General features: G+C 37.0%; 1 protein-coding gene across 5 annotated transcripts in view; it reads left to right on the plus strand.

Annotated features, from left to right (window-relative positions):
• LOC149207508 (glucose-6-phosphate 1-dehydrogenase, cytoplasmic isoform-like) overlaps positions 1 to 14,333 on the plus strand; it is a 240,750-nt gene that overhangs the window by 125,329 nt on the left and 101,088 nt on the right. For all 5 annotated transcript variants that reach the window (XM_089395761.1, XM_089395763.1, XM_089395760.1 and 2 more), the window contains 3 exons: positions 8,938 to 9,009; positions 9,295 to 9,442; positions 9,695 to 9,790. In XM_089395761.1, coding sequence (XP_089251887.1) covers positions 8,938 to 9,009; positions 9,295 to 9,442; positions 9,695 to 9,790 — 316 coding nt within the window. The remainder of the gene's footprint in view (positions 1 to 8,937; positions 9,010 to 9,294; positions 9,443 to 9,694; positions 9,791 to 14,333) is intronic.

Raw genomic sequence — 14,333 nt, forward strand, 5'->3', positions numbered from 1 at the left:
CGGTACAACATCATATCTCAAACTGAAGAGTTCTCACAAGAAGAATCAGATTGATAAGTCATATTGTAAGCACCATCATCATGACCAACATTGTCTCTGAGGCCTAACTAGACAAGATCTTCTTTATTCAAGAGCATTATGTTGGGAGGCTTTATGTGTGATACCACACTACCTCTACCAGGTACATACCCCATCCATATGTCTACAAGGCATGTCCTTTTAGCACTATTCTTATCTTAGATCTCCATACCTAAGTCCTCAAAGAATATCAATCCTCTTCGACCTCTCTTCTCTTGGATTATTGTCCCATACTCAAAGAGTGTCGGTACCTTTCCTTTCTTAGATGTTATATCCTCAAGGAAACCACAGATTCTTATCCAATCCTCTGTCATTCTCTCTTCATCACCTAAAGAGGAGAATTCACACGCGATGTCCAACATCACTCCCTCTCAACTAGAGAGGACATCCCTATTCTCCTTTAATTTTGAGAATAGAACCTTGCTCCTATTCAAGGAGACTCGTTTACTCCCTCTCAAATGTAGAGGAGATTCTAAACTTCCTTTCTATTTGGGAAGTCATCACTACCATCCTTATAGCTTGTCTTCATTAGAGTATCAGCTACTAGTTCTTCATAGTTGCTTGACTCCCTCTTTCCTCTGCATCATCGATATTTCTTTCTTTCAAGGTATCATGGAGCCACCTTCTCTCTTTAATCTTGTGACAGGATCCAGGTCACCTTTCTTGCTCATCACTTTCATTTTTAACATGAAGGCATTGCATTGAGCCTTCCCAAACTTCAAGCTTGATAATGGCTTCCCTATGAAAGTGATCTTCTTTGACCTTCAGGTTATCTTCTCGTACTGCTACCTTCCAATTCCAAGATGAACATATCTTGACTTCATAGTTTCCAAGTACTAGAGCTTTCCTCAATAATCCTCATACATTTTCATCCATACAGTTGAACTTGCTTCAACTGTTGTCATGTATCCCTACAACATTCTACCAGGTAGAAAAATAATATGTTAACCATATAACCAACAACAATGAAAATCAGACTTACCTCATTACGATAACCTTCTCATTCCATCAACATCCTCATGGTCCATCTCCATATGAATCTTCCTTCGTGCATCAGAGTGCCCAAGGATCGAACTTGATTACCAAGTTAGAATTTTTCATCCAGAGACTATACTGGATGTTAAACATTATTATATATATTCTAGAGAAAGTCTTAAATTACTTATACATCCTTAAGTAAGTCAAATCTCATTCTTTTCAAGCATCATATATCCATATACCTAAGCATATTTTATGACCAACTTCCTTTCCACAAGATTCTATACATATGAATCTTATCCAAAGTTTTATATCCAGCATGCATTCCTATATTTTATTTGATCATCTAGTTATTTATATATCTCACAAAGAGCATGCATCCTGACCCAATGCATTCTTTCATCCCTTTACCAGTATTAATTCTAAATTACATGGAATTTTTACTAACCTTTGTCATAGTGCTTCTTCCAAGAACCTTTCATAATTATGGTTCTTCCAAGATCATGATGATCCACCTAAGCAAGATGACTTCTTCCAACATAATGTTAGATTAAGGCCTAGATGATCAGTATGCAAAAATGGTCTATGTATCCATTTATCTAGATGATCTCTACAAAGCAACTTAATCATCTAAATCTAGACATGCTACTATCATATGCTTCTTTCTATAATGCTATGCAAAACATACTATTCTAAAAAAAAGATTAACCATCATAGAGAACCTGACAGTCAGTGAACCTTCTTTAGTAGTAGAGATCCTTCACTTCTTCCTTCTTTGCCTTCTTCTCAGGTTCTCCCATTGCTTTGGCTACATGGGCTTCACTCCTTTCCTTTCTCTTGTTGTTTTGTAGGCTTGGACAATCCCTCTTAAAGTGTCCGAACTCATTGCACTTGAAGCATTGAACCTTGGACATGTCTTTCTTCTTGAACCTACCAAATTTTCCCTTCTTCAACTTCTTGACTCGGGTAAGAAAGGCTTGAGATTTCTCATCTAATCTAATATCATCCTTGACCTTGATCCTTGATTCTTCCAATATGCACTGTGTCCACAACTCATCAAAGGGAGATGAATCCTTCTTGGAGTAGATGCTTGTGGCAAAGCCGCTCCATTCTGGTGGCAATGCATTTAGTAAACAAATGGTTACGTCAGAATCAGTAATTGGTTCTCCAAGTCCTTGTAGATGGTCCCTTAGTTGAGGGACTCTCATGAGAAAGGATGTTACATCCTCATCCTTTGATTTCTTCATTTTGTACAACTTGTTCCTCAATGACATCTTGTGTCTTGTTGTACTTATCAAGTACAAATTCACTAGCTTGTCATACATAGCCTTGGAAGTCTTTGAATTTGCAATGAATGGAACAAGGGAATATTCAATGGATTCCATTATGATTCTTTGTGCCCTCACTTCCCCTTTCTTGTATTTTGCTAGTTCTTGTGTCTTATCTTTCTTAGCTTCAGTAATTTACCCAGTAACATATTCCATTACTTCTTGTTCTGTGAATATCAAGTCAATTCTTTTCTTCGATGCTAGATAGTTTGATGCCCCAACAAGCTATTTCTCTCCTTGCAGAAAGAACCAATGTGACTTGAAGATTCAAACATGATGTACTGATATGATACTTACTTGAGATCAGTATTCTCCTTGATGATGTCTTCAACTTCTTGATGCCTTCAAGTTCCTTGAAGAGTCTTCAACAATGTCTTTGAAAGATGTTCCCTGGGATTCGATTCTTCCAATAACAACTTCCAAGATCCTTGATGCGTTCTTCAAAGATGCCTTCCAAATAGATCTTATTTCAAGAGAGATCAACACCCTTCTTGTACTTTTCCTTTGATGTAGTCTTGATCTTCTTCATTAGAAACCCTTCTTCTAGGTCTTCTATCAATGAGTCTTCAATCCTTCTTGAGTCTTCTTCTTGAGAGTTTCCTTTTCCTTTCCCCTTGACAATCAAATCCTTCTAGTGTCCTTTCAGCTGGCTTCCTTGTTCACCTTAGCTCTGATACCATGTTGGAAAATGGTTAATGGTAGATATTAATCTTATTTTCCCTTAACCTTGATATTTGCTTGTGAACCTTATTTATCTTCTTTATGTCTTTTAGTTAGATCTTTTCATCAAACAATATCAAGAACAATAATAGAAACAATAGAGGACACAAATATTAGGCTCTCAGCTAGGGCAAAACCCCTCCAAGGGGAAAACCCGAAAACTCTTCTCTTCTTAAAATCTTCTTCAAATGAGATACAAAGACCCAAACCCTAGACCAAGTCCTCCTCCAGGCACCAAGTCGGCTCTCCAACAAGTCCTTCCCTGATTCTACACCAACCAACTTCAAACTGCTACTTTGACTTCCAACTTTAGTATTGCAATTCATCTTGCTACTTTGAGCTTGCAATTTCGTCCTTACAACTTCCAAGGAAACCCTAGATCAGCCTCCTCTTGAGACCTTCCTGGAGTAAGACAACTCCTCCTAAGATCAACAAGGTCTAGATAGAGTATCCTTCCTTCCAGCTACAAGATGTTGCACTTCGTCCTACTACAACTCGGTCTTACAATTTTTGCCTCTTCCTGCAGCCTAGAAACCCTAGAATTTCACACGTGTGAGAGAGATAGAGCCCAAAAACAAGATATTTTCATCCTTCCTTTTTCTTCCTTGGCCTTCACTCTTCTTTTCTGCTCCTCCCAACTTCAGATCAAACTCCTTCTTGGTAGATCGAACTTGTGAGTGAGTGAGTCCAATTGAGGTTGAACTACTTCTTTATATCGCCTTCTCAAGGGGTCGAATTCCCTCCTTTAGGTCGACTTGATGTTGCCAGAGCGAAATTGTACTTTTGGAGCTTCCAAGATTTTCTACACTCAAATAATTCTTTTTACAAATATATTTTTTCTGGAAGGGTCTTATAAACATGATGTTGACTCTTTTGACTAATGAAAATAAATCCTAAGACCTAACAAACCCTAGAAGCACGAAGAACATGCTTTTACTTAGATGACCATCTATAATGAGCATGAAACCCATGCTTTAATAATAATAACTTTTTCTTTTCTTTTCTTGTTTGTTATATAGGATACATATTGAAATGAGTAGAGCAATTATGATGACCGAAACTAGTTACACTTTACAACAACCTGAAGTGTGTGGACAAAATTGTATGAAGTGTGAGCAACCTAGCGTCATACTCGAAGGCAATCATGGAGATCATGTAAAATTAATAAGAGGTACCTATAAACTATGATCATTTGCAGTCAATGATAAATAGTGATAATGATCTCGTGAAAATTAGTAATGCATTATAGAAAGGGCCTGTTTTAGAAATCATTAGCATTTGAAGTCTTTTCTTGATTTGGAATGAAATGGATTCTATATAGATAGCTTGCTAATGATACTTCTGGGGTTTATATATATATATATATCTATCTAGAGAGAGAGAGAGAGAGAGAGAGAGAGAGAGAGAGAGAGAGAGAACTTGTAAGGTCTTGAAGATTTTTGGCATTTAGGGTTAGGGTGTGAGAAACCTAGCATCGTTTGGATCAAGAAGAAACCTTAGGTACAAAAACTTATTGTTAAAGATAGATCTAACCCTTGATGTTTAATGTGAAAACAAGGTTGGTGAACAGGTCCAAGATTAAGAGGGAGCTAATCCTTCTCAAAAGATAAGTACTCTATATCTCCTTGTTTATTATCTTTGTGCCTTGTCCTTTCTGTTCTTTCATGGTCTTCTAACAAAGGTTGCAGGTCAAGGTAAGTTCTATCTAAAGCTTGACTAGCAGATGTAAGAAGTGGAAGAATGTGGCAAAGCATGAAGATGAAGAAGAAGGGAGCAGTTTGAAGCTTACATCAAGGAAGTCGATTAGAGGGAAAGAAGTTCACTTACCTCAAATGGAAAGAGGGAGTTGTAAAGACCTTGATAGATGCGATAATAATTGAAGCGTGGTAGAAAACCCAAAGAAGCTTGTGACCAAAAGAGATGGTGTTTGATCTAGGGCAATGTCTTTTAGCAAAGAAATTGAAGAGTTCTGAAACTGGCAGTGGATTGGTTTGTTCCAGGAACATATTGATTGATGATTGAAAGTTGAAGAGCATGAAGTAGAACTTTGTTGCAATACGATGATAGACAATTTAAAGGAATGTTGACCTCAGAGGGAGCAAGTAGCAGAATTTGACATGGAGAATCCCACACCTTGACTAGAATCCACTATGATTTGGTAACTCTAATATTGATGATTTGGCTCGCTGAAAGGACATATTGTAGAAGCATGTGAAGAGGTAATAGTTGGTAAAACTTGTTTGATGATATTGTACCGACAACCGTTTGATTTGGGAGCACATGGATTCAGTGGACAACAATGATAATGGGTTGGAAGCGGATGAGGACATAATTCGGTTATGTAAGGAAGAAGGCATGTGCTAGCAGCTGTGAGGAAGTTTGGCTCCTTGAAGATGTGAAGATGACGGATGAAGCGCTTGATGGCAAAGTTGCATGATGATTGTCAAGATCCATGAAGGTCAAAGTTTGATATGATGTAATGCTATTAGGAGCCGAGAAGCCCTGCAAAGATCTAGAAGCCCTACAAGCTACTACGAAGATATCCACGGAAAAACAAGCAGCTAATGAATAAGACAAGTTGAAGCCTGTGGTTATGTCTCCATAGGCTGAGAGGGAATAAGGATCTCCTCCTTGGTCGAGAGGGAGTGATGATGGACACTGTATTCTCCATGTGTCATACACTAGGCCAGGACTAACAACCGTAAATCTAGTGAAAGCACTAGTAGGGAGAATGGAGGATTGGATAAGCATCTGGACACTGGGATTGATACTCCTTGAGGATTGGGAATCTAAGATAGGAGTCGTCCCGAGGACATATACTCTTTAAGGATAGGGCAGGGTATCCAAGATAAGAGTAGTCGAAGAGGACTGATATTCTTTGAGGATTGGGAATCCAAGATAAGAATAGTCTTGTAAGGACATACCCGGTGAGCATCTAGATGGGGTATCTGCCTTGAGAGGCGATGATGGTGGTGTCCAAATGCATGCCTCCCAGGGTTGTGCTCTAATTTAGTGGAGAGTTAGAGCTTGTTAGTCAAGGCCTTGCTATTTTGTAATTGACAATGCTGCTTATGATGTTGGTGCTTGATGATGCTTATCAATCCGAACTCTTCTTATGTGAATATTTCAATTTGAGAGAATCTTTGTATCTTGTTGTGCAATTATGAATACCTCCCTAGTTAAGAGGGAGTGTTCAAAAGTGTAACCAGGTTCAGTCTTCATAATTATCTTGTATTTTATGTAAAAAGAAAAAAGAAGAAAAAGGAAGAAAGAAAAATAATTTATTATTATTATTATTAGTCAAGCATGTTCTTCATGCTTCTAGGATTTATTGAGTCAAAGAGTCAAAGTCATATTTGGACTTCTTGTAAAGAAAAAGGAAAAATAATTTTTATAAAAATTGTAATTTCGATAATTCACCTCAAGAAACCAAGTTGGCCCTCCTGGATGACAGGTCGGCTCACTCAAAATATGTGTCTTTTCGCATATGAGAACAACTATATATTGGCATACTTCCTCCATCAAAAGGCAAGCAATTCAGTTCTTTTCTGTGACAAGCTTTGAGGTGTAGATATGCAAAATTCAAAGGCTATTCTATGGTGAAGACATGTGAGTTTCCTGGGCTATAATCTGAAGAAATGTGAGGTCTTTGTGGCAGAACACCTGAAGATAAATGCGAGTTTTTTTTGTGACAAAATGTCTGAGAGAAATGCGAGTTTTTTGTGGCAGAATGTCTAGAAGAAATACAAATTTTCTATGACAAATGATCTGAGATAAGAACAAGTTTCCTGTGGCATATGAGCTGAGTTTGATGGAAGTTACTGTGACTGAAATTGATGCTATTTCCTGAGACTAAGATGATGAATTTGGAGGGCTTAACTTGGCATATTGAAGGTTGAATTCTTGTCTTGGGTCTTGGATTTCTCACTTTGATCTGATTCTATAAGAAGAGATTTTCTTGGTTTTCCCCCTTGTGGGGTTTTTTTTCCCTGGCTTGGAGCCTATATCTTGTGTCTCTCGTTCTCTGTGATCTTCATATTTTTGCATTTTGGTAATTGCTTGATGAAAAGAAGGGAATATAAATTTAATAAATAAGCCAACAAATTCACAATTAATTATCATGACAGAGAAATCAACCCTAATACATAAGCCTATTGATTTCTCAACAGATCATGGAAGAATGATCTCCTCTAGCTACATCTAAGAGAGGGTGTAACAAACACTATGCACAGAAGATTCCCAAGTCTTTGAGAATCCATTCAACGGAATAGGCACCAACTCATCTTTCTTAGCCTTCATCCTAATGGTTGCAAGCCAATCTTTGATTTGGGTAATCTTGAAGTAACTAGATACAATATTCGTGTCTCTCCTGTGTTTGAGTGAGTTTATTCTTTAGAAACAATTTCTGGAATGCATTCCCACTTTGACATAGAGTGATCAATATTGCATACATTCAGTTGCTGACTTCCCGACGATGTGAGGGATCAAATGGTCCTCCGTTGGATCCATCAGGATTCCCTTTGCTTTGGGAACACTTTTCTTGTTTGTGACCAATAAAGTAGCATTAATTTGGAAGGTTATAGTCCCTTCTACAATCTCCCAAAGATCCATCTCCTCCAATAAATTGTGCAGTTGACACTTCCAAGATACAAAGTTGGAAGCACACTTTAGATCGTCACACTTTCTATGATTGAGAGCAGTCATCATGTAAAGCTAGGACACACTTCAACAAACTGATAAGCCAATGAAATAAGCCTATCATAGGTTCTATATGCCTATTTTAGTGAAAAGGTCCACTCCAGTAACTGAAGCTACATGGGCATCACACCAACAACCTTGCACAGGTCATGGTGCTTATCATAAACACGGGTCACTCCTATATCTAGTATTTTGGGTATCACACACCAAGATCCTTCAAACACACACTTTCACAGGTAGTAATCCATTCCATATGTGGATATGAGAATCTCATATGCTCATTTCTGATATCACGTTCTAATTTTACATCCACATGATACATAAATATACACTCAGAGAATTTTTCCTCCAACTAAAGCAAAAAGACAAGCACAAATCAAAACTTCAAATCCACATAAACAAGAGTGCTGTATTGAAAAATCAGAAGTGCAAACACCACATATCGAGAGATGAAAACAGCCCTACAAAAGATGAAATCTGTTTTGCACAAACAACAGCATGAATGTAGCAGACATCAAGCTGAAATTTTGTAAGAGCAAGCACTATCTTTTCTTTAACGCATAAGATAATACAATTCTCTCCTAAAAGGACTTATGATGGCTTTCCTCAGGCCTTCACACTAACACTAAGTGTTCACACACCTCACATGTATGAATATATAACGCTCACTAGTGCATCCTCCCTCATCTAGTGGTTACAAAACTTAACTACTAATAATAAGTCTTACACATTCTTCCTTGAAAATAATCTCCTATAACTGTGGCATAACTATGTAAAGAATCTGTCATAAAGCTGTCATATATATGTAAGAGAAATCTGTCATAAGTTCATAACCTAAGCCACATTACGGGGAGACATCAGGACATCTGATGTCTTAATTTCAATTCCATTCCTCAACACACTTTGAGACGTCCTAAAGAGAGATATTTGTCTTTAAAAATTAAGTGGTACAACTCATGCAAAATGTGGTAGGATCTTTGCTTTCCTCTGTGGCAGAACACATTAATGGTATCTTATGTTCCGTTTTTTGGTATTAAGATAAATATTTGATAAAGGCCACCCAGTTTCAGTTCATGAGAACTAATGATGCTGTTTGGAGGGCCCTTCCTGATTTTTCCTTATTTTTATTCTACAGATTCTTTGTTTGATATCTATGGAGAAGCCAGTTTCCCTTTACCCTGAGCACATTCGGGATGAGAAAGTCAAGGTGTACTCATTTTTTGTGCCCTGAAAATTTATTGTGCAATTATTCTATATATGCTGAGTTTAATTCTTTTAAGCTATGACACTGGTGTTCTTTTAGTTTAATTTATGGATTATACTTTAACTAAATTTAGGAACTTCATGCACTATGGAAAAACCAAAGAATTAAAAAAATCCCAACAATAATATACATGCAAGCGTGCAAATTCTTTTAGGATTATCTACTTTCATATATGTGTTGTTCAAGAGTAAAATGCAATGCTTAACAAGGCGGTGATTCTAAACTCAGGTCCTTAAATCTGTTCAACCTATAAGAGCTGAAGATGTAGTTCTTGGACAGTATGAGGGCTATACAGAAGATCCAACAGTTCCAAAAGACTCCAAGACTCCAACTTTTGCAACTGTGGTTTTGAGAATAGATAATGAACGCTGGGATGGTAGGTCTTTTGTTGGTCAAAAGATTTGGTGTTTATGTCGATTGTTTTACTGTTGCATTACACGTTTCCTGATTAGCAATTCCTTAGTTCATTGGTTCCCATTTTAGCTTTTGAATTTTGATGTGATCGAATATTGAAGCAATATGTCTATGTTCCGATCAGATTGGATAATAAATCTCCAAATGTTTTTCAAATTGTTTCTTTTAATTATTTTTATTCTGGATCTAACATGCTTTAATTGATTGATGACAGGGGTTCCTTTCATACTCAAAGCAGGGAAGGCATTGAATTCGCGAAAAGCAGAAATCCGTGTTCAATTCAAGGATGTTCCTGGTGACATCTTCAAATGTATGAGCACTAGTTTTCATTTTTATCTGAAAGCATATCTTTTCATACTTATTCTTACCAACACCTTATTATACCAACATGGAAGCTATTTTCATAATTTACTTTATTTCTATTTTTCCAAGTGGTTTTGTCTACAGCCTAGTATGAGGGAGATGTGTAATTCGTTCCAAATGTGGAGCTGACACGTGGCACTTAAAAAACAATACTAATAACAAATAGACATATTCAATGCCAGTGTTAAATAAAATGTTAGTGTCCTTGAATATACCATGAGACTGTTCACTTGGTGGAACCTCCAATGCCATAATCTCATTAAATAGAATAGTCAAACCATTCTGCAATGCATTCTCAATGTACTCCCTTTTGTCGTAAGGAGACACATCAAAATGGGGTCGATCCCTTTCCCTACTGAGCAGCAAGGGAAAAATATCAATGTCCTTGCTGCAATTGATGTTATATAAGATTGATTTCACTCGTTCCACCAATGGGTGATGCAACACTACAATGTCGACCTTTGGTGTCAACATCTTTGTCTCCCTTGGTGTCATAAATAACATTGTTATATGAGGTTGGTCATCCACCAAATCTCAAAGTAAAGGAGCATCCATATCATCTCCTCTATATGTGGAACTAAAAAACATTGTTCCCACAGTGTTTATTGACTGAGGAGTGAATAATGTGGTATCCTACCTAGTGTCCACCACTACCTCTGTCACCTCACCATCCAATGGCTCACTTAAAGAAATGGTGTAGAAACTATTCCCTTGGTTGAATGTAGGATCACAATCGTGTGTATACTTGGACCCTAATGACAAGTCCAATTTACTTGATAACGCTGATGGTAGAAATGGACTAACCCCATCCTCATTTAAGGCATTTTCTCTTGCCCAAATGAGGACGAGCATCACTGAACAAATATGTGACCTTTGGCCTTTGTGTCATTGCGTCTCTTTGATCCTTTGCAATTTTTGTTAGAAATTCATTGTCAACTGTCACATCGAGAAAAATGCTCCATTGTGCCCTAGGGTTTTTTGAGAAATCTAACTAGTATCGGTCTTCATAATTGTACTTAAGTTACGATGTAATATATTTTTCAAAAAGTAAGAAAAAGAAAATTATTCTAATTTAATTTTTTTTAATGAGCATGGGTTTCATGCTCTATGTGTTTTGTTTCTAGGTCAAGCCTCCTTTGAAGGCTTCTAGGTTTGTGTCTTGAGTCTTTTTCATTATCATTATATTTTAGACCCTTCTTGGGCTTTTTGTGTCAAGAAAGAAAGGGATTTATGTAATAAAAATGTGTCTTGTCCCTCCTCCACCAAGTTGGCTCCTTCAACTGCCTAGTCGGCCTCATGAAGGGATTTGTCCACCTTGTAAAAACTATAAATAAAAGGAGCACTCGACCTATTGTTGTTATCATCCAAGAGACAACTCAATATGTAGTTTGAAGTGCAAAAGAAGTCAAGAAGGGGATGCGAAGAAGAGACAACTCAAGCAAAGAAGGAAGAAAAGTTTATCAATCAAAGAAGATCGAAAAATCTGTGTTTTTGTGCCACATGTGCGAAGGATCTAAGGCAAGATGCAGGGGCCGAAGGTGCAGGCCAAATTTCAAGAGTTGCAAGGAAGAAACCAAGATTTTTTATGTTTTGATTTGAAGAATTTGTGTTAAGGGCTGATTTGGTGGATGGAGGAAGTTTATGTCTTGGTTAAAAGGTCTAGGTTGTCTCATTTGATTTGGTTCTAAAGAAGAGAAGAATAATTTTTTGGGCTTTTCCCCTAGAATAGAGGTTTTGCCCTCGCTGAGTGCCTACATCTTGTCTTCTTTGTTGTGTTTGTGGTTTTCATTGTTTGGCATTTGTCTTGATGATAAGAATACAATAATTGGAAAGAAGAATTAATAAGAGACATCACAAGAAATTGTCAAAGAAAGAGAAATCAATATAATAAAAACCCTAACTATGTTGCCTTAAAGATTTCTCAACATGGTTTTAGAGCTAAGGTCAGTGGCATAAGAGGCAGTGAAGAAGATCACTAATGGTTAACAAAAGTCTCATGTCTAGCCCTCAAGAATGACCAAATTAAAATAGATCATTCTTGGACTTGTCTATGAGACAAAATCTCAGTGGTTAGGCTGCAGGCTTAAATTAGAAAATCGTAGGAATAAAGGGAGCCATGATGTATTAGTTAGAAATCTGAGAAGGCTAAAATATGAGCCTTGACCAGGTTGAGATCTCAAAGTGGTAGAAGCAAAGTTCCATGCATGAAGTATAGAGTTAGAATATACCAATACTGGGTTGATTAAAGGTTGTATAGACCTATTTACAAAGCCTACTTTAGAGCTATACCCGCCATAATCTCTGAAAGGAACCAAGATCTCTGTGGAAAATAATGAAGATCTATGCATATATAAGGGAAGGTTGAGTCTTCATAGTATCATAATAACTGACCCAAAGGAACAAAAATTACAAACCTATAATAATCATTTTCTAAATCTTGTAGCAGAATTGTGGCATTTTGAAAAAGGAACCATAATTGCGTTCTTTGGAGAAGTAATAGAGCAAGTTTTGTGAACAAATAAAAGGGCCAAAGATATCTCAAAGGTAGCAAGAGAAGAATTTTGTGCGAGTCTATTATTCAAGACATTGACCATATACCAAACCTGAACTTAAGAAAAAGGAGTAGTCTATCTTCTTGAAAATTGTTGACTTAGCACCTTGGAAGCTTCTACTACAGTTAAGAGAAAGCATCTAGCATTTTGAAACAACTTGAAGTCCTCATCAAACTCAAGTAAGTATTGATATTCTTCTTTATGTTTTTATCATCTAACAATATGATTTCAGTTTGCAAGAAAGAGCAACAAGCACAATGGAACATCAAAGAACAAGGTATGTATAGCATGTTTCTTTAAGACTCTAACATGAAATATTTAGTTGCTTAGGTTGGCAAGTTCCCATTGTGTTAAAAGTTATTAATATCTAGGGTTTTAAAACCTAGACAGTATATATATGAAAACATCATTCGTTTGTTCTTTCTTAGAAACCATATCTCATAATGTCTAGGTTTGTAAGTAGTCCAAGATATATGGCAATCCTTTGCAAAAATTGGAATTGAATGATGTCTAGATTTTGTACTCAAAATCCCTAGGAATTCATTCTCTAAAAGGTGATGGAAACCCTAAATAATCGTCACGCTATTGTACTTGTATACTTTTGGTGGTACTTGTTAAGTAAATGTTGCAAGTACATATATAAATTTTGTTCTTATATAAGATAGGAGTCATTCAAGAAGAAGCTTCTATATTGTCACAAAAGATAAGTATTATTTATGTTTTCTTATATATTTAGCTTTATCTTTGTTATTTGATTATTATCCTTTCCTTGGAAGGACTAAGCTTGTAAGAATAAGGATAATGACTAGATTCAGAGGTAGTCTTCAAAAGACTTGTATCATGAAAGAAGCCTTGTTGAAGAAGAAACCCTACCAGGTTTGTGAAAGAAACAACTCTAGGTATGCATAAAGACTTGTAGCAGGTCTTCTTCATACAAGGTACAATCATTTTGCTTATTACTAACTTTCATGTCTAGGGTAACCCTACAACTCTACTTTGTTGGAGTTTTGTAGCTTTGTTTGTTCTTCATAATGTGTATTAGCCCTCCAAATTGGCAAATATATATTGGCTTCAAGTAAGATCTAAACGAAATGAAATTTGAATTTTAAAATATGAATTTCTGCCTCCAAAAATGATAGGTCGGCCCCTCCTTTAACTCATGTCGGCTCACCCCTAAAGTCACACCACTTGGGCAATATTGTTCACTATAAATAGATCCATTTGTCCTCCACTTTTGAGCATCCTATTCGAATCATCTGAGGCCTCATTTGGATCACAAGAAGGATGAGTTCTTGTCTCAGCAAGATTTGTTTCAGCATTTGAAAAGTAGTTGTGATGATGAATTCAAGTTGATTAGTTTATGGTTGAGGCATGGCATGTGGTACATGTGTTGAAGTACTAGTATGGTACTTGTTACCCACCAAAAGTGGGTGACCCCATAGGAGATTTTTTCTCTTAGAGTTCTCTTCATCTCGCAGCCAACAACCCTTGATAGCCACCAGTGTCACTGATTTATTGTGCCATTTGATCTCCACTCCCTGAATTAGTCATATGTCCCCTCGTCCACTTGTTGAGAGTATATCTTTGAAGGTGGGCAATCCGACCCTAAAAGTATGTTTTTCATTGTGCAATTGGGTGCTTATGCTTGTTTTTCCTTAGGCATATTGGACATGGATTATTGGGTGATTTGGAAAAAGGAAGGGTTTTGACTATAATTTTGTTTCCTCACCTTAAATAGGGGGTTAATCCTCAATCCTAGTCTCGTGGGATCTCTCCTATTGGCTTATGGCTTCAAGACAGGCACTACTTGGGAAACCTCGATTTTGGTAGCGCGTTCTTGTTTTCCCATTTCACATTTTTCACTCCCCTCCGCGCATGAAAACCCTATTTTATCATCTTCCCTCTTTGGTTCCACATGACCACTGGGTCTACAAGGCA

This window comes from Pinus tabuliformis, chromosome 1_2, assembly GCF_031772625.1.
Source record: "Pinus tabuliformis cultivar Carrire ecotype Pingquan chromosome 1_2, CPIR1, whole genome shotgun sequence".
Classification (NCBI taxonomy): domain Eukaryota; kingdom Viridiplantae; phylum Streptophyta; class Pinopsida; order Pinales; family Pinaceae; genus Pinus; species Pinus tabuliformis.